Source organism: Camelus ferus, chromosome 12 (assembly GCF_009834535.1).
Source record: "Camelus ferus isolate YT-003-E chromosome 12, BCGSAC_Cfer_1.0, whole genome shotgun sequence".
Taxonomy (NCBI): domain Eukaryota; kingdom Metazoa; phylum Chordata; class Mammalia; order Artiodactyla; family Camelidae; genus Camelus; species Camelus ferus.
This window is the reverse complement of record NC_045707.1, coordinates 3,650,801-3,670,497: the sequence shown is the minus strand read 5'-3', so window position 1 is coordinate 3,670,497 and position 19,697 is coordinate 3,650,801. Positions and strand designations below refer to the sequence as shown.

At 57.0% G+C, this 19,697-nt stretch overlaps 2 protein-coding genes across 2 annotated transcripts; both read right to left on the bottom strand.

Moving 5' to 3' along the window:
- Positions 1-7,061: 7,061 nt before the first annotated feature.
- Positions 7,062-13,174, bottom strand: GALR3 (galanin receptor 3). Its single transcript, XM_032492206.1, has 3 exons — positions 9,819-13,174; positions 8,510-8,887; positions 7,062-7,855 (listed from the first exon to the last, which is right to left on the bottom strand). Exons 2-3 carry the CDS (start codon positions 8,866-8,868, stop codon positions 7,078-7,080), a joined length of 1,137 nt encoding a protein of 378 aa, XP_032348097.1. The 5' UTR covers positions 8,869-8,887; positions 9,819-13,174; the 3' UTR covers positions 7,062-7,077.
- Positions 13,175-13,297: 123 nt separating this feature from the next.
- Positions 13,298-19,610, bottom strand: GCAT (glycine C-acetyltransferase). The gene is made up of 9 exons (XM_006174933.3): positions 19,358-19,610; positions 17,765-17,895; positions 16,352-16,453; positions 15,731-15,877; positions 15,040-15,194; positions 14,820-14,902; positions 14,442-14,613; positions 13,861-13,982; positions 13,298-13,598 (listed from the first exon to the last, which is right to left on the bottom strand). The coding sequence occupies exons 1-9, from the start codon at positions 19,560-19,562 to the stop codon at positions 13,447-13,449; spliced, it is 1,269 nt and encodes a 422-aa protein (XP_006174995.3). The 5' UTR covers positions 19,563-19,610; the 3' UTR covers positions 13,298-13,446.
- Positions 19,611-19,697: the final 87 nt, after the last annotated feature.

Genomic DNA, 19,697 nt, shown 5'->3' with positions numbered 1-19,697 from the left:
GCATGTGTGTTTCTGATAAAAGGGTTTATAGCTTTTATTCTCAGCAGAGTTCATACTCAGAAGAGGTTAGGATCTCTGCTGCAGAATTTTAGGAGCAGATAGGTGAGGGGCCTGCCCAGGGCATCCTGGGGACCTTCTGGGCATTTCTGGGACCTGTTATCAGCTACAGCAGGCTGCTTTCTATTGGGAGAGCTGAAGGGGTGGGGCATGCTGGGACTCTGAAATCACCCTGAGATTACTGCATGTGTCTGCAAGACAGCCTACTACAGAGACTCACTGGCTAACTCCTAACAAGTCCTTGGCCTGGACAAAACCACCCCCACCTGGAAAGTGGGGCACATCCCTGCAGCATCCTCCGTCCCTGTAGAGGATCCCTTATTCCTGGCCCTATAGCCATGTAACCAGGAGAAGGGCCATTGGGGCAAGCGAAGGAGCTAAGGTCAGCCTCCTCCCTGGCCGTATAGACAGTGAACAAAGGGCTTGACAAATGAAGGTAGCTTAGGGGCTAGTCATCAGACACTTGGCTGGACAGCCAGGCCGCCAGCCAATCACCCTTGCCCCATTTCCAGCCAAGATTTTTCTTGCAACCCGAAATCTGTCTGAAGAGCTAGCCAGTTAAAAGTCAGCCTCAGACATTAGGGTGAGTCAGAAAATACACAGGTGGGCACTGAGCAGGCTGGGCTGGGCCAGGGGCAGGATGGAGGACTCCACAGAGGTTGCCCACACAGACCGGTTTGCTGGGGGAAGCAGGGAGGGGGGCGTGGGTGGCAGGAAGAAGAGATCCACGTTGATTGAGTTCACCTTCTAGGCAGGGTCCTTTGCTTTATTCATTCATGTTTGAAATACCTATCGGGCACTTGCTCTGAGCTCGGCAGTGTTCCAGGTGGGAATATAGCAGGGAGTGAAAAAAAACAAAATCTCTGCCATTGCCCATGGCAGACGGTGGTAATGCCTGGAGAAGAATATTCACAAGTTACTAAACCATCCTGTGAGATAACTGGCCTTGCTGCTGCCTTGGGTAGGTGAGAAAATGCAGTTTTCCCAGCGTGATCTAACCAGGCGGCTGGGCTGAAGCCTGGACCCAGCCCCACAGCTCATGCTGTTTCTATCACACCTGAAATGAGAACTTTCTCAGAAGCAGAGTTTCCTAAAACTGAGGCAGTGACCTTTGTTGAGCTCCTACTATGTGCCAGCAGGCCCTTTATCCAAGCCCTTTGATTTAGTGTTTGCAGTCAAAGGGGAGCCAGCACTGTTGCTCCCACTATTTTATAAATGCAGAAGATTGAGGCTCAGAGAGAGTAACTTGCTTGAGGTCAGATAGCAATACAGGGCCCAGCCCACCCCAGTATTCTCTGCCAAGGTTCCCAAAGCACCAAGTCCCCAGTGCTCCTTACTTAGTAAACGTCTCCGTCCCCGTGAGCAGTCTTGGGTGTGGGGAGGGGCGAGCCCTTTCCTTGCCAGCACGTGGTACAGTGTGCTTGGTGGACAGGCACGCACTTGGTCACCTGGGGGAGAGAAAGGACAGTACGAGGTGATGCGGCTGAGCTGGGTCTGCAGTGGTTCTTGCTCATCCTCGGCGGCTGCCCAGACTATTATAGGCCTTCCAAGCAGCTGGAGAGCTGGGTGGGTGGGAGGAGCAGGTGTGAACCAGGCCTGGCGGGTGGAGGACAGGCACAGGCTGGCTGTGGGACCAGGAGACAGCTTGGAAAATGTTGGGCCCAGAGCGAGAGGGGCTGGCCAGAGAGGGAGGTGAGGCTAGACTGCAGAGATCCTGAGGTCTGAAGATTTGTCTTAGCAACAGAAAGCAGGTGAGGCAGGCTGTCACCTCCCCCCTGGAGATCAGATGCACCCTTACCCAGAGCAGCTCTGGGGAGAAGCCCCACCAGCTCCCCACACTGTTTCAGGTGCTGAGCCCAAGCCAAGGTTAGGAGGTCAGGAAGCTGGACTGATGCCTGGATAATCCCAAAAAAGTCCCTGGCTCCCTGCAGCTACAGGGCCCAAAGTGAATTACAGCCCAAACCCCCTGATGCTGGCTCTCAAGCTAACAGCAAGGCCTCAGTGCCCGCAGGGAGACAGATAGGATCAGTTCACTTCACCGTTGAGGAAATAGTCTCAGGGAAGCAAAGAAGTCTTGCCCAAAGATCCATACCAGGAGCCAGAGTAGTCTCTGACTGGTCCATGCCAACCTGGTGACTTCCTCCTGCTTTGGAAGCCAAGGAGGATGGCACATGTTATCAAAGCACTTGGCGGTCAGCCCGCCCAGTGGGCAGAGGTGGGTGAGTCGGGCCTCCCCAGCTGGACTGTAAGGGTTTTGATGGAGGCAGGGATCTGCCTGGGAGAGTCCTTGAATCCTTGCCTAGAGCTGGCAGCAGCCAGTGAACAGCCCGAGGCAGTGTGCCAGGGAGGGAACGCGGCTCAGAAGGCTCATTTCTACAGGTTCTGGGGAACAGAGGTTGGAGCCACGAAGTGCAGGAGCCAGAATTCAAACCCGATGGGGTGGCTCACAGTCCATGCCTTGACCCCTGCACTATGCCACCTCTCTGAGTTGACCCTACAGGTCCACTGGATGCCCAGCCCAGCCCTCTCCCCAGTGCCACAGCTGTCCAGAGCATCCCTACGTACTCCAGGCTGGCACCTTTGCCCCTCAACCCTCCTGACCATCCTTCCTCCTGCTTCAGTCTCACCCCTCACAGCCCAGGCCTCTGAAACAAGGTGGCACCAAGCAGAGGCCTCGATAAATCAGTCTTGTTCTCTTAAGCCGGAAACAATTCCACCCCTGCACAGCCTGTCCCTCTGGCCTCATGCCACCTTGGATCCAGCCGGAGATTTGCAAATGAGCCCTGGATCAGAGCTGAGGAGCTGATGTTCATGAATAGGAAACCTCGGGGTGGTTAATTGGTATTTTTGTCCCCAGGTACACACCGTGAAGTTGATAATGATGCTGTTCCTGTCAGCCTTAGGCCAGGAGAGGGGTTGCTTGTGCAGGTGGCTGGGGTTGGGGTCATCTTTGCACGTTCGAGTTCCTCCCTCCCCTTCCAAAAACTCCTACCTGCCTCTCTCCTCCATGAAACTGAAATCAGACCAACATGATTTAGACTCCAGCTCTGTTTGGGCTACCCCTGTGATCTTGGGCCAGTTACTCACTCCCTCTGAGCCTCAGTTTCTCCATCTTCAAGCACTACAGCAGATGAGACATATGTTCCAGGGCCAAGCACAAGGCCTCAAACATAGCAGGTGCCCAGTACACCACTGCTCCATGGACACACCCCCCACCATGTCCCCAGGCTGCTGGTCTCAACATGTTCCAACTGAGCTCAACGTCTCCCTCCCCCAGGGGCCAACCCCAAACCTCTCTCCCCATCATCCCCACTGCCACCCCCAATAGCCCAAGCCAGAAGTCTGAGGTGTCATCTAGGACAGCTCTCTCCACCTCCACGATCCCTCCCTACGTCGTTGTGCTGTTATGTCCACGTCTCCCCACGTGCTGCCAACGCCTTTGATCTCTTCACTTCTCTGGATTCTCACACCAGCCTCCTGTCTCCCTGCCCCCAGTCTCATTCTGTTCTCCCTCCCCAGGAAAAGCCTGCCTTGCAATCAGAAAGAGTTCCCTAAAGAGTAAATACGATCAGGTCACTCTTTTGTTTAAACCCTTTCAGTGGCTCCCCATTGCCGTCAGGTCAAGGTACAGTCTCAGTTTCAGACAAGATTTACCGAATCCTTTGCTGCTGCCCTGCCCCCACCTCTCCCACCTCCCTTCCTGCTGGGGCTCTCCTGTACCTGGTTCCAGGCCCTGGGTGCCTCACGCTGTGCCTGCCTGCAGCGGAAGGACTCCGGGTGGCCTGTGCACGTGTTTCCCATCGCTCCCTTCCCCATCTGCCCTGAGTAACTCCCACTTCAGGACTTGGCTTGAGCATCAGCTCTTCCAGGAAGTCTTCTCTGCTTCCCCAAGCTGGCTTAGGGCCCTCCTCTGAGCTCCCACAATCCCCCGTGCTCTGTCTTTCCTGCAGGAGAACCCTATACTTGATAAGTGCTCAAACATGAATGCCACAGGCCTATCCCTGAGAGGTTTGAACAAACAGAAGGGTGAGGGGGCTGCTGAATTCAAATCTCCCCTCAACTAAGAGGGGCTTCTCCCTGGGAACCCCAGGCTGCCCCAACCCTGGCTGGAGACCTTGCAGGAGGCTCAGGTCAGGTGAATTCTCCTGGGCCTTGGAGGCAGCGGCCAGGGCTCATTCAGTCCTGGCCCCTGTTGCCTCCTCTGGCCCTACAGGACTCACAGCTCTCTCCTAACCAAAGTATTACAACCATCTGCTCTTCTAAGCATTTTCGTTAGCCCCCTGAAGCAGACCAAAAGCCTCAGGGGCCAAGACCAAGCCCAGCAGCAGGCCATCAATCTCCCTGCCAAATCCACAGCAAAAATAATTCCCCAGCCCTAGGCCAGGCTCTTGGTGGTGGCTTTCCTAGCCGAGGGCTCACAGAGCAGCCTCTGGATTGGGCACCTCCAACCCCACCTCAACACAGCAACCCTGGGGGCTAATGGGACCCCTCCCCTCCTGAAAACCTTCAGTGACGTCAATGCCTGCTTGAAGGATGAAGTTCCTGCCCTCCAGCTGGCCTAGGAGGCACACGTGATCTCACTGCACCCTCCCTCCCGGCCTCCCCAGGCCCCACCCGGCCCTGCTTCAGCGGCAGAAGCCCACTTACTGCTCATACCTGTACCTTCCTTGGCACAGGCTGTTGCTCCGTCTAGCAGGTCCTTCCACCTTTTTCCAGGAAAATGCATATTAAATATCACTTTTTCTGGGACTCCTGCTTGGATGGCTCAGGAAGGCAGGAGTTTCCTTCTCAGGGCCCTTTCAAATGCCATCCTTTCTTCTGTTGGTATTTGACGCTATAGCTAGACTGAGAGCTCCTGGAAGGCAGGGATCAGGTCTAACTCAAGCCATCTCTGATTTCCTCTCAAGGACTCGCTTAGGGCCGGCACTCGAATGTTTGAGGGATAAAGGAAAGAAGGAAGGAGTCAAGTCTTTCCTTCCTTGGCATCTCCGTCCTCATGTATCTGCTGTGTGCCTGCTCTGGGCCAGGCTGCATTGCCCTCCATTAGTTGGAGTGTCTGGGCTGCTTTATCTGGTTCCAATGGGCCAGAGAGACGGCTTCAGAAGCAGGAGGCCTCAGGGTCCAGCCAAGGGCCTGGGCTGTACAACTGTCCCTCGGTTCAGGCCCCTGTGGAGGGCTTCTACCGACCAACCCCTCCCCTGGGCCTGGGGTTTCATGCAGGTTCAGACTCTGGCTCTGCCACTCCCTGGCTGGGTGACTGTCTCCCGCCCATCCTAGATGGAGGCTGTTCCCAGTCAGTCACCTGTCCGTGCCCACAGAGGTGACTGTGGAGGGGAGCAGCCCCACTGGGTGGCTGAACTAACCACAGCATAAGTCAACCCTGGGAGGTTTTGTTCCCTATTTCTAGTTCGCAAGCACTCACCATTGTTTGGTAGCAAACTGTCAGATACTCTGAGATGTTTTCCCGATGCCTCCTGGGCTGCCGTGAGAGCCATCCCTCTGGCCCAGTTAGGATCCAAGCTCTGACTCGAATTTGCCACTTGGCTCTGATCAAGCTGCCTCACCGCCTTGAGCCTCAGTTTTCGCTTCTGAAAATGGAGGTAATATCCCTTGCCTGCCAGGGTTAGTGGCAGGCATGGGTGCGCCAGGGGAGGTGTGAGTGGTGGCCACAGGGAGACAAGAGGTCATGTTGGGTGCTGCAGAAGCCGGCGGCATCACACCCCCTGGAAACACTCCCACTGCTGCAGCCTGAGTCAACCAGGGGCACTTGGCAGAGATGTGGGAGAAAGAGCACCGGACATGTGTCCGGCCCCAGTGCTGGGCCCTTGTAGCAGTTGCTCCCACAGCTGGATCTCAGCCTCCCCCGTGAAGGCTGCCTGCCATTCTGACTCCTGGGTCTGTGGCAGGTGGCAGGCATTGATGAGGCCTCAGCAGCTGCCTACTGTCAGGGAGGGCCTTCCCAGGGTGCCTGGCAGCCAGGAGGTGTGCTGGGGAGACACGGAAGCGGAAAGGTCTCAGGCCTCAGCCAGAAGCTATTAAACATTATCGACATACGGGGAGGGAGGGAGGGTGGGAAGTGGGCGGCCCTACAACCAACGAGACTCATTTATTGGTTAATTAGGAGGTTTCACAGCCACAGCCTACCCCAGCTGTGTGCAGGGACAGGTAAGGAGGGGGCCACAGGGTAGTTAGGGCTGCTGAAGGGCCAGCTGCAGCCCGAGTGTGGCTCAGTGTCTCCCCTAAGCCAGAGACTTGATGGCCTCTTGAAGCCCATCAGGACCCACTGTCCTGAGTACCTGAACAAAACTCTCCTAAGGAAGGGGGCTGGGAGCCCTCTGAGGCTACCAGGGCCTCCAGTCAGGCATGGGGGAGCTCCAGGTTTGGGGAAGAGGGCTGATGCAGAATCAGGAAGAACCAAGAAAACGGTGGAAACTATGGGAACTGAGAGCAGAGGCCCCAGAGAAGTAGGTTCTACTGAGAAGAAAAACTTAAACTCCAGTGGGTTTGAATCCAACCTCTGCCATAGGCTAGCTGTGTGACAAATCACTAAACCTCTCTGGTTCCCGAAGTCTACATCTGTAAGGTAGAACTAATTATGCCTACCTTGCAAAGCTGTTTTGATAATTAGATTGAAGAATGTAGCACTGCAAAATACTTAATAAATATTTGCTACATTTATTTTATCTGCTAGTATTATTCAGGATAAGGCTTGAAAGGGAGAAGGGACTTGGTAAAGGGTGATGGACGAAACAGGGCTTACAAGATGCTGACCGAGTTGGAGGGATGGGCAGAGGGACGACCCTCCTTTCTGCTAGATTGGCTATGGTCAGAGACAGAGTCTGGGGGCTGCCCTGCGCTTGGCTGGGTTGAACCATTTTTACCGCCCAGGGGTGTCCCCAGCTCAGCCACTGCACCTCAGAGGGCTCCTGGCTTTAGCCCCATCCCCTAGTAGCGTCCTGCCCTGTGGGAAAGGGGAATGACAGACTGACGGACACCCAGCAGAGTGGAGGTGGGCAAGGTTTATTCCGGTCCTCGGACAAGCAGGGCGCCTCCAGCCTCTCTGCCGCAGGCAGGCTCCTGACCCGGCTCTCCGCCCCAGTCGCCGGCCGCCGACAACCTCCCGCGAGGCCGGGCGTCCCCGGGGCAGCCGGCGGGGTCGCAGGAAGCCGGGCGGACTCGACGGCGGGTGCGGCGGGTGCCTGGGGGGCAGCAGGGGCGGGGGCGGCGGCGGCCGCAGGGCCACAGGCCGCGGAGGCGCGCGCGGAAGTGGCGCGAGGCGAGCGCGTAGACGAGCGGGTTGAGGCAGGAGTTGGCGTAGGCGAGGCAGTGCGAGGCCAGGCGGCAGGCGTAGGTGGCCGGGCTGAAGGCGAAGCGGCCGTACCAGAAGCAGAGGATGAGCGCGTGGTGCGGGCCCCAGCAGAGGGCGTAGAGAGCGGCCACCGCCAGCATGGCGCGCCCCGCGCGGCCCGTGGCTCTGCGCCGGGCCTCGGCCGCCGCCGCGCTCGCGGGGCCCACGGCCGCCCACAGGAAGCGCAGCGTGCGCCCGTAGGCCAGGCTCACCACGGCCACGGGCAGCAGGTAGCCGGCGGCGAAGGTGGCCACGTCGAGGGCGCGGCGGCGCGCGTCCTCCCAGGCGGGCACGCAGAGCTCCAGCGCGCCGTAGCGCACGGTGCCGTAGTAGCTGAGGTAGGGAGCCGAGAAGAGCGCCGCCAGCAGCCAGACCAGGCCCACGGCGGCGCGTGCGTTGCGCGGCGTGCGCAGGGCGCGCGAGCGCAGCGGGTGTCGCACGGCCAGGTACCTGCGGGCGGGCGCGGGGTCAGCGCGACGGGCTGGTGGGCGGCCCGCACCCGCGCCCCGACGTTGACGCGGCTCCGGGACTGGTGGACCGCCGCCTGGACAGCTGCGTCTGAACGGCCGGGGTGATCCCGGCCTTGCAGGCTGGTTGTGTGGATGGAGTTAGCGCGCAAAGCCCTGAGGCGCGCCTGGCACCCAGCGGGGCTGGGCCCGAGGCTCAGGAGAAGTGACCAGTCTGAGGTCATCAGCTAGAGGATGAGCCTGGGTTTGACCCCAAGTTTCAAGCCATGAAAGCAGGTTTGACTACAACCCGGGCCAAGTTGTGGGCAGTAATAAAATATCTGATGAATTCATTCGTGTATTCCTTTTGCCATTCATTTCACGCTTACAGAGCAGCTACTTTGTGCCAGGCCCTGTGCTGACACTGGGGACACGGAGATGTCCTCGGAAAGCTCCCAATGGAGTTAGGGGGAGGGCAGGAGGATCCCCTCAAGCAGGCCCTGCAGGTGCCCAGAAAATGGTTTGTGGGGGCCAGAGAGCTATTCCTTTTCTCCCTCCCCCATCCCTTTTTGGTCCTCCGTTCTCTCCTTTCTAAGGCCAATGAGAATCTGTTCCTGTCTTCCCTCCCAGTCCCAGCCAGGTCCCCAGCACAGCGCACCTGTCCACTGAGACAGCCGCCAGCGTGAAGCTGCTGGCATACATGGTGAGGTAGATGAGCAGGTGCACAGCCTTACAAACGAGGGCCCCAAAAAGCCAGGCGTCCAGCGTGTAGATGGCGGCCTGAAAAGGCACGCAGCACAGGATGAAGCAGAGGTCCGCCACTGCCAGGTTGAGGATGAACAGATCTGTAGTGCTGCCAGGCTCCTGCCAGGCACTCGGGCCGGGCTGCAGCAGCACCGCCAGCACCAGCCCATTGCCCACTGTGCCCAGCAGGAAGATGAGGGCAAAGACCACAGGCACAGCCACAGCCGCTATACTCCCCGTGCTGTCTAGCGAAATGTTCTGGGCATCAGCCATCTCCCCGTCAGTCGGGCACCTGAGGAAGAGAAACTGGAGTCCTCAGGCAGGAGCCCCCATGCTCTGGTCACTTGACTCAGGTGTCTAGTCCCCTACTCTGGTCCTGGACAGGTCTCCTGGGCTGGAAGTTTGTGGGGGATGGGGATAGGAGTGGGGGGACAGTTATCACTGAGACCCACTGTGTCAGCTCCTGGCAGAGTCATATTGGTGTCTGAAGTGGGCTTCTCAGTTTCCTAGGGAAAACTTCCATAGCCCAGGGCACGAAAGACTGATGAGGTAGTTGGTAGACACTTCTAACCAGTGATGCAGGTAAAGGCAGGCAAAGTGGGGTGAGGACATGGCGGGTGGGGGGAGGGGCAGCTGTCACCCCAGGAGCTGGTGTATTTTCCTTACTTTTCAATGGGGATCTGAAACACAAGGAAGACTCTTGGACAGGGGTCAGATTTAGCCAAACCTGGGTGACATCCCTGAGTCACTGGATAGTCCAGTCCAGTGAGAGCACAGCTGGCAGTGGCACAGCTGGGAAAACCATATAGGTCACTGGTCCCTATTGGCACATGAGGAAGTTGAGGCTCAGAGAGGGACACAGGAGTCTAATATGACGAGTGGCAGATCTGGGGCTGTTGCCACCCTGGACCCTGACTCCCAGGCTGAAGCACGCATCTGGGAGACTGTTTACAGGTGGTGCCCCTGACAACCTGCGTGTGTGCCTGTGTGTGTGTGTGCGTGTGTGTGCGCGCGTGCATCTGTGCTCACCCCTCACCCCTGCCCCACCCCATGTCCCACATAAGAAACCACCCGTGAGTCCCCCTGCACGCCTGGACCTCTGGGGTGGTGGGATGAATTAAGGGCAAGGGGGTCAGACAGGGAGGAGGGAAGAAAGGTGAAATCTGTGCTCCCTCCCCCAGCATGCAGCAGGCCCCCCAAAGCCTAGGATAGGCAACACCCACCTCAACCCTGGGCTTGATCCTGGGTGAACTGGCCAGGCTGAAGCTGCCTCCTGGCTCAGTGGCTTCCTCTTGGTGCCTCCCTGCAGGTACAGGTCTGACTCCCACTGCTCCCTCTTCTCCTTTAAGGCCCCTCCTCTGCCGAGCTGGACTTGGGCACTCCCTCCGAAGTAGCCACCTCCTCCTCAGATCCTGATTTCCCCTGAGTGGCATGCTCTTCTGCCTGGCTCCTCTGCCTCTCTGCTTTGCTCCTGCCTCTTTCTGCAGTGAGTAACCCATTGTTCTCGCTCTCCTAGATTCGCTTTGTAGTTAACCCCTCCGTGCCCAGGCCCCAGTCCTTTCCTATCACTCTCACCTCCTGTGGTCCTGACTGATGACTCCCATCCCTGCTCCAAGGAGGACCCGATTCCAAGCTCAGAAAGGAGTCCTAGTCTTGAGTGGGGTGTCCTATGCTAGGAAACCAGAATACGATTCCCTTTTCTGCAGACTTTAGATAGGACTCCTCCTCCTGGCCCTGAGAAATCTCCAGACCCATCAGCTTCCCTAAGCCTGTTCTCAGGGTTCAGTCTGCCTGAAGACTGGAAAGTTTATGTGCCTGTCCAAAGAGTCTGGCTTTAGCCTGAGGGCAATGGGGAACTAGAGGAGGTTCTAGAGCAGGGACAGGACCTCCCCATTTATTTTGTAATGAGTTTATTATAGCCCGGGGTTAAAGGATGGACAGAGGGGGAGACATTTAATGAGTGATCATTTAGGAGCCTTTTGTCCAGGCAAGAGCCAAAGAAGTTACTAGGTCTTGGTGAACAGCTGTACGACTCAGTCATGGGGTTCTGATCTGGATCTCCTGGAGGAGTAGACCACAAAGCCAAATGCTTCCAGAGGGTTAGAGGCTATGCCCTGGGGGGGGGGAAGGTGCATTGGATGTAGCAACAAGGTGGTTGTTGGTAAACTAGATAAGTGGATTGGGGGCAGAAGGCAGTCTGCAATGAATTAGGGGAGACCAGAGGTGGTAGGCACCCTACAGAAGCTGAGAGGGTGGGTAAATGTCAAGGGGATGTCTGTGAGGGGATGCTGATGAAGCCAGGACCTGTAATCAAGGCCTGAGACGCTGGGAACAGACTCTTCAGAACTGGCTTCCTGTAAGCCCCTGGGATTTTCATGGCTTCTCTAAAGCCTGATGTCACCCATTCCAGATGCAGAGCACCCCCGAATTTTTGGAAACAGAGAGGACTCATTGAATTGAAGATATTAGGAATCATACCTAGATTCTCCAAACCTGAATTCAGAGCTGTCAGAATTAAGGAATTAGAATTGTAGAATTGTATGATCTACAAGGGCAGAACTGTAGGATTCTGGACTTAGCACGGGAGGATTTTGGAGTCATTCAGTTGGAGGTCCACAACCACCCTGTATGAAAGTAATGCACTGTTAGACTCTGAGGAAGTCTGGACTCATGCATGTGGCATGGCTGAACCCTGAAAGCCTGAGATCCCTGACACACTGTCCTCCCTCCCCTTGGGAGCCCCCAGCCTGCCATGCCCCTCCTTGCCTGAGGCTGGGCTCTGGGTGCACTAGGGCAGTACCAGGGCAAAGAGCTCCCAGCAACAAGGCTGAGCTGCTGATATGATAGCAGGGGAGGAAAGGAGGGAGGGAAGACGGTGAGAAACCAGAGAGCCCTCCTGTGGGGCAGGCAGGAAGGGTGCCTCGCCATGGCCCAATCCCAGGGAGCCCAACCACTCCTCCCCTTGCTCCAACTGCTGCTCCTGGCAGCTGTGGCCTTGAACCCTTCACCCAATGTAGAGGACAGATGGTGCACCCTGGGAGTGGTCCCTGGCGACCTGGAACCTGCAGGATATGGAAGTGTGGCTTGTCGGCAGCTGGCCCTCGGCCCTATAGCCTGTCTTGGCCTCTGGCGATGACCAGTACGTGCCCAAACCAAGCATGTGCGCCCAGAGCTGCCGCCGCACCTGCTGGCACTTCCAACGACTCCTTAGGCTGGTCCACGGTGTCATGGCGCTACCGCTGCCCAAGCTGTCCCCCGGGAAGCACAATGCCAGTGGTGGTGCCCGGGAGCTGCAGAAGGTGGTGGCACCCCCTTTGTGCCACTGGCTGGTGGGCTTTGCCTCATGCCGCCTTGTTACCCTGCAGCTGCTTGTGGCTGCCCGCTAGGACCGCCGGCCTGGGCAGACCATGCACGTAAAGCTGCTGGCTTGGCCGGGGGCTGGCACCAGGCTGTGTGCACTTGCTCCTGCAGCAGTGCACCTGGTGCCAGGTGCCCTAGCTTGTGGTGGGGGCAGCATGTAAGTGTTCATGCCCCTGATGTGGCCATAGCAGCCCCCTTTCCTGGGGCTGCATCCCCCATTACCCCAGAATCCTGGACCCAGCCTTAAGCTTCTCAGGATCACAGACTATGATTCTCAGAATCCCAGCATTAGGATCCTGCCAGACTGGGCCAGAGCTCGCCCAGATTGCCCATCCCTAGACATCCAGCTGAGGGGCTGAGGGGAGCGCTAGGGGTGTGGGACGGCAGAGACATGGTCCCAGTTCCCTGCTGTTAATGAAGAAGGGCCTTCCCATCCTCCCTGCCCCATCCCCAGCAAACTACGAGCTTCCCAAGGCCGCACCACACTGAGGCTGGAGCTGCTGTGACTTAAAACACCAGGTGCCCCTAAGGCTGAATGGGGAGGGCAATGGAGAGAGAAGAGCCAGGGCCCACGACTGTGGGAAGGGGATCGTCATCTCCAGCAGGGGAGCAGTGAGCTGTTGCTGGGGAACCAGCGTGGGATGACGCCTTGGCAGCAGCAAATCAGCCCTCCTGGTCTTGCCTGCAGGGCAGCATACAAACCACTCAGCCCAAGGCCAGAAGTCAGGGTGGGGAGGTTGGGGGAAAGGATGCGGGTGCGGGGCGCGTCAGGGCCATAACAGCCAGAGCCTGAGCTCGCTGCGCCCCCTGTTGGCCGATCATCAGGCCAGTAGGTCTGGGGAAGACAGAGATGGAAGGGCCCCAGGTACCAACGTAACATCTACTCTTGGCACAGCGGGGTAAACAGAGGCACATGCAGGGGATGGGGTCTGTCCCAAGGCCACAGAGGCAGGGACAAAGTGGGCAAGAACACATGGTTCCAAGCTGTCAGGGGACTCTCCAGAAGTGACATTCTCTCCTTTAGGGCTCAATCCTTTGCTTCTCTCAAACATGGGTTTGGGTGCCCAGCCCCTTCTCATCTGGGCAGCTGTGGGCCATCCTTTGGATGGGGAGCAGAGGACGAGGTGTTCACCAAGGCTAGACTCTGGAGGCTGCAGAGTTGGGGGGGAGGGTGTGGGAAGGGGCCTGCAGGGCTGCTCCTCGGCTGCCCTCTACAGCAGCACAGAATCCAACTGAGCCCAATGGGGGCCCCTGCCTCTACTGCCCCAGCTCCTGACTGATTCTTCCACCAGCCACAGGACAGGGTCTGCTCCGAGAGAATAAAGCAGACCAACACGTCATAGCCCGTTTCCACACTGTTGCTTCACACTCATGGCCACAAGTACAGGCTCACCCCAGCCTGGCCCCAGGACTTTGTCAGAGCCTCTTTGTCACAAAGAGGCCCCCTTTGTCACTGCGGAGCCCTTGGCTCCACTTGTCACTGCCCAGGACTCAAGGCAGTGCCCCGTGCAGCCGCCCCACCTCCACGAAGGCCTCCACGCAGCGGTCGATGTCCTCCTCGCTGTGCACCGCAGAGATCTGTACCCGGATCCGGGCCTTACCCTTGGGGACCACGGGGTAGCTGAACCCGATGACAAAGATGCCTGGGTGGGGAGAGAGGGCCAATCCGGGGCTCACCAGAGCCCGACAGGCTTTGGGGCATGACTAACATCTCCTACTTTTTTTCTGAGGGCCACAGAGGGAAAGGGAGCTGCCCAAGGTCTCTCAGACATGCCTCATGGCCTGCGGTTTTCGGCTCGGACAGACAGCTGGTCTAACAGGGGTAGGAGGGTGGGGGGAAGGAGGGTAGTCACAGTCTAGGGGTTCTGTCTTTTTTTTTGGCCCCTCACATCCCGGCCCTCTCACCTCTCTTTAGCATGTCATCCGCCATGCAAGAGGCCAGCCGAGCGTCACCCAGCATCACAGGGCAGATGGGGTGATTGGCTCCCGAGATGGTGAAGCCAGCAGCCTCCATCTTACTGCGGAATCTGTGGGCACAAGCTGGGTGTCACAGGGAGCTAGGGGGCTGTGGAGCAGTCATACCAGCTCTGATGGGCATGTGACCCAAGGTTTGTGGCCAAGTCTGCAGGAGGGACCAACAAAAACAGAGATGCAGACCCTGAGAGGCAGATGGGGAGCCAGGCAGAGGAACGGGCAGACCAAAAAGGGAGGCAAAAGACAGGATTGCAGAGGGGGAGACACAGGGTCATTGGCAGAGAAATGCACCAGGAAATGGAAAGAAGAGGCAGAGACAGATAGAGGGAAGAGGGAGGTGGCAAGTAGGCAGCCCTCGGCTAAGAGAGCTGAGTCCCCATGCAACCCACTGGGGACATGCTGTGGACAGAGACAGAACCCATACACAGGCAGCCACTGGCCAGCGCAGGCAAAGAGGCAGACCCTCACCAGCTCCTCCGCCCCAGCCTGCCCCACCCCGCCAGGGACCGCACCGCTGGGTCTTGGCCGCCATAGACTGGACAATGGCATTGCTCTCCATGAGCAGGTCCAGGGCCTTGGAGGCAGAGCCGACAACAGCAGGTGGCAGGCTGTTGGAGAAGAGGTAGGGCCGGGCACGCTGCCGTAGCAGGGACACCAGGGCCCTGGGCCCTGTCGTGTAGCCCCCTGAGAACAAGGGCAAAGGTGGGGACAGGGGTGGTTGGTGGCAGTCAGGCCAGGAGCCAGAGCCTCCCCCCAGGCCCCTCCTGACAGCATAGTCCATGCTGTCTTCTTCCCTGCAGCCCCTGGTCTCCCCGCCACCTTCCCTGGGACCCCTCCAGGGCCCTGCATGGGGGTAAGGGGAGCCCAGGGGCCCAAGAGCCTGCAGGCACCTGATGCTCCGCCCAGAGCCTTCCCCAGTGTGGAGTTGATAATGGTGACCTGGTCCATCACGCCCAGTAGCTCATCCGTGCCCCTGCAAGGGAAGCTGCCACTTCCACCACTGGCCACCTGAGCGCCCAAAATCATGGGTTGGGCTTGGGGGCTGGCCTCCGGGTTTCCCACCCACCCTTAGAAGTCCAACCCAAGGTCTCAGGTGCCGTGTGTTCCCACCGTCCTGTGGCCCCCAAGAAGCCAGTGGCGTGGCATTCATCCACAAAGACCAAGGCACCATATTGAGAGGCAAGGTGGCAGATCTCCTGTAGGGGCGCGATGTCACCGTCCATGGAAAAGGCCCCATCAGTGGCCACCAGACGCAGCCGATGCTTCTGCAGGGAAGACACAGACAGGTGGTGGCTGGAATCACAAACTGGGCCAAACCATCCACTCTCTGTGCTGCTCGGGGCTATAAGGGCTCGGGCTGCCCAGTGCCCAGCACAGAGGTGAGCACATAGCCACCACCGTGCTGGGGCTGGTACATCCTCTCCCCATTCTGGGCCTCTCAGAGCCTTATCCTTCTCTTCCAGGGCAGTCTGGAGCCACACTGCACTGGGCGGTGAGAATGCTCTCAGTCTCCCCTCCCAGAGGACAGGGTGGAGTGGGGCCAGTTCTGTCCATAAGCTCATCCCACCCTTACGCCTAGCAGGGGCCTGCCACATATAAGGTGCTTACTAAAACTCATGGCAGCATTGTGTAATGGAATAAAGCTTTGGGTCTGAGGATCTGGGTTCAAATCATGACTGTTTCGAACTTTCAGGCTGTTTGCCTGTGAGGAGTCGGCCTCTGCAAGCCTTGCTTCCTTCACTGAGGGGAGGCTGGGGATAAGCCCAGTCCTTGTCCCTAGAACCACTAGGCCTTGCCCCACCTGGGCCTCCTGCAGCTTGGCCTCCAGATCAGCCATATCCAGGTGGCGGTAGCGGTACTTGTGGGCCTTGCACAGACGGATGCCATCAATGATGGAGGCATGGTTCAGCTCATCCGACAGGACTGCATCCTGTGGGGTCAGCAGGGCCTGGAGGAAGGCATTAAGAGTAGAGCCATCACCCAACCACCTTGGGCTTCTCCCTTATTCCTCAGGACTGCCCCGAATCAATATTTCACTGCCTCCCAGGGCATTCTTCTGGGCAGGGAGGCAAGGAGCCCTCTGCCTCTGTCTGGGTCCCCAGAGCCACAGGACTGGGCTGAACCAGGGGCCTTGCTCTAGTGAAAGCAGGTGAGAACATGTCTGGTGAATGCCTGGCCCCTAATAGTGTCTCAGCCTTTCAGCTGATATAGGTTACCCTGCAAATGCCCTGGAAGCTGACCTCTTTGTAAGTCCCAGGATTCCTCCTGGAGACCTGCTGGCCCTAACTTAACCTCCAGAAGAAGTGGGCATTGGGGCCTCTAGGCATGGCACTGACATCCTGCCCAGTTCTCCTGACTGCTCACTCCCAAGCCTTCCACAGCCGGGCAGTCCTCACCAGCTCCCACCCGTGGCCTCACATACCTCAAAGAGGCCAGCATTGGCATCAAAACAGCTGGGATACAGGATGGCATCCTCCCGCTGGTGGAAGCGGGCTATCTTTGCTTCTAGATCCTTGTGGATACTCTGAAGTAAGCAAGTGAAACAGGTGTTAATGCCTATGGGGCCACTTGGGACAAGTCATGGGGACAGGCTTAGGGCCACAAATAGATCCTCTTCCTTGTTTTTTGCACCACCAGAGCAAGGGTTCACCAGAGCCAACAAGAATCTGGCAGATGGTTCCTACTGAGGAATTAGGGGCCTACTAGGTGCCCCTTCTGGGTTGGGTCTTCATTTCACAATGGGAGTCTGATGGTAGAATTATGGGTGCTAATGTCTTCCTGATAGCACACTGAGTTCCTTTTTCGGTTGCTTAACGGCAAAGAAGATTACAAAAGTAACTCTAGGTTCACTTGGGTCTCACATGTTTTTTAGGGGGCGGGGAGGAGGCTCAAATTCTTAGATTTGAAAGCTGTCCGGTCTAAAGTACCCTGGCTGGGAGTCAGGAGTTCTGCCTCTGACATTCACTTTCACCTTCACTTTTCTAAGAGGACAGATAAAAATAATTACAGGGAATCAAAAGCACCCACTCTTGAATCAGACCATCTGGGTTCAAATTCTACCACAATAGGCTGTGTGCCCTTGGGCCAGTCATTTAACTTCTCTGAGCCTCAGTGCCTTCATCTCTATAACAAGGATAAGAATAGCATTTATCACTTGGGATTATTAGCATTAATGAATTAATATTCATAATGTTCTTAAAACAGCACCTGATACACAGTAAGCTATAGTTTCATGTTTATAAAAGTTCATTTTTATGAAATTTACAAAATAAAATTAATAACCAACATTCATTGAGCACTACTATGTGCTAGGCACTGCTCGAAACCATCTTTCCATGTATTCACTCTTTAATTTAACTCTCTCATTTGGGATAATCTGATCAAGTACTATTATCCCCACTTTACCAATGAAGGCATTAAGGCACAGAGAAGTTAAGACACTTGCCCACAGTAACAGAGCCAATAAATGGTGGTGTTGGGAACCAAGCTCAGGCTGAATATCTCCAGAACCCTCCATCTCAATCCCTGCCTTCTATTCTTCCTTTCCCGAAGAGTAACAGGAGAAGGAGCTCTGTTCTGCAAGGGGGGAAATGGATGTTCAGAGAGGTAAAGTTTCCTGCCCAAGGCTCCAGAGCAAAATAGAAGCCTGAACCCACCCTTTCTGGTGGACCACTCTGGGGTTAAGAGTGGGGCCAGAGTTCTGGGATGGCTGATCTGGCTAAGCTAGCCCTGGTGACTGTGGAAGCGACATCTGGGGTCAGTGCCCAAAGCTGGGAGACCATCCCCCTTCTCACACTGCCCCCACTCCCACTGGCCTGGACACACCCACGTGTACCTGGGTCCCACAGATGAAGCGGACAGAGCTAAGGCCGGCTCCAAACTCCTTCAGGGCCTGCAGACCTGCCTGGATCACCTCCGGGTGACTGCTCAGGCCCAGGTAGTTGTTGGCACAGAAGTTAAGGATTCCTGAGGTGGAGGACAGGGGACAGACACAGCAGCTCAAGGCAAAGAAGGGCTTGGAAAGGTGTCAGTGCCAGGCCCTGGGGACTCAGAGAGGAAATGAATTTGGATTCATCCTTGGAAAGGCAACAACCACACAATATGATCCATTCTGGGGCAGAAGCCACGATGGGGAGCCGAGAGCCCCTAGGAAGCACCGAATCCAACAGCTACAGGAGGGGGAGGGTCAGGGAAGGATTCAGAGCAGAGCCTTGAAGATAAGTTTAAACTCTGACTTTGCATCACACTTCACCCAAAGAGGAACCCAGCCCTGCCACACTGACTTCTCATGTCACTGAAGACCACCAGCAACTCCTCATTTGTGCCCTGGTTTCCTCGTGGGTAAAAGAACAGGGCTAGGCCAGAGACCCACCCTGGTCCCCAGACTCCACACAGTTGACTTTGCTGCTTGGTACAGAACTGCATGCCCAGCCTCTGAGACCTTAACCCGAGTTCTAAAGCCCAAAGTTAACACAGCTAACCTGAAGAGGAAACTAAGGATCTAGAAGTTTACTCAGCTTGGAAGAGGCAAAAACAGGATGAGAATCTGGGTTTCTTCTCAATTTCCCATCTTCTGATCTGCTCCAAGCTCCCTGGGGGAAGGTAGGGACTTCCTGGCACCTCTGTTTTACAAATGAGCACAGCTGCACTGAGGCCTCTATGCTTATGTCCTGGGTAGAAGGCAGGTTTGGGGGCCGTTTGTAACCAGCACCCACCTGGGGCCTGGCACAGACAACATGGGCAGTGAGACAGAAACAGGGAGGCCTGGTAGGCCAGTTCATAACGTGACTTCTGCAGCAGCCCTCAAGTGCCTTGCTCACTGTGATTTTGGCCAGAGAGTTGGCATCTACAGACAGTTGGCTGACCTTCCAGCTCCAATACGCCGGAAGAACTAGACCAAAGTCTGGCTCTGCCTCCAGCTAGGTGGAGACTCTCGGGCAAGCCACTTCACATCTCTGAGCCTCGGCTTCTCTGCAAATGGGATTAGTCACTCCTACGTTCCGGGGTTTGTAGGACTCCACATGCAGCAATTAGTAGAAGCCTGAACAAAGCAGCAACTCCAGAAATGCAGGATTTCTTGCTGCTGCCTTCCCACCACCCTTCCTTGAAGCCATATGGTGGGAGCCAGCTGCGTGTCTCTCTATTTTTCTCTCACGTTCTCAGAGTTGGGTTTCGATCCAGCCCTGTTCGTTGAGCCAAAAAAGTCTTCAAGGGCAAATTACCTCCCTCCGTGGAAACGAGTCTAACCAGGTTAGAGTTAACTGTGGGAAGTCGGCAAGTCTGCCTGATAGATGGGAAAGGGTCCAGTGGCTACGTGTGCAGCTGCTCCCGCCAGCCCACTGCCTCCAGGACCTCAATTCCAGCGCATGCCTCAGAATGACCCTTGAACACCCGGTCAGGTCTGACGATTCCCAGGATGGGGAGTTACCTCCGGAGACGCCGTCCACGTGGATGCGCGGCCCCTGACGGGACGTGATGACTCGCTCGCTTTTCCAGGTACCAGCCCCGCGGATGCCTTCCAGCTCCTCCTCCAGAATGCCACGCAGCTGAGCCAGCGCGGACTGCGCGCGGCGGCCGCGGGGGGCCTGGGAGAGCGCAGCGCGGAGGACGCGGCCAGCCCACGTAGGCCCCATCTCTCCCGAACCCGCTCTGGACCGTGCGCAGTGCGGCCGGGACCTGATCACGTGGCGGGGGCCGGGCTCTGACAGCCAATCGGAGGGAGAGGGGTCCCAGCTAAAGGAGCAGGGTAGGCGGACCCAGGGATGGGC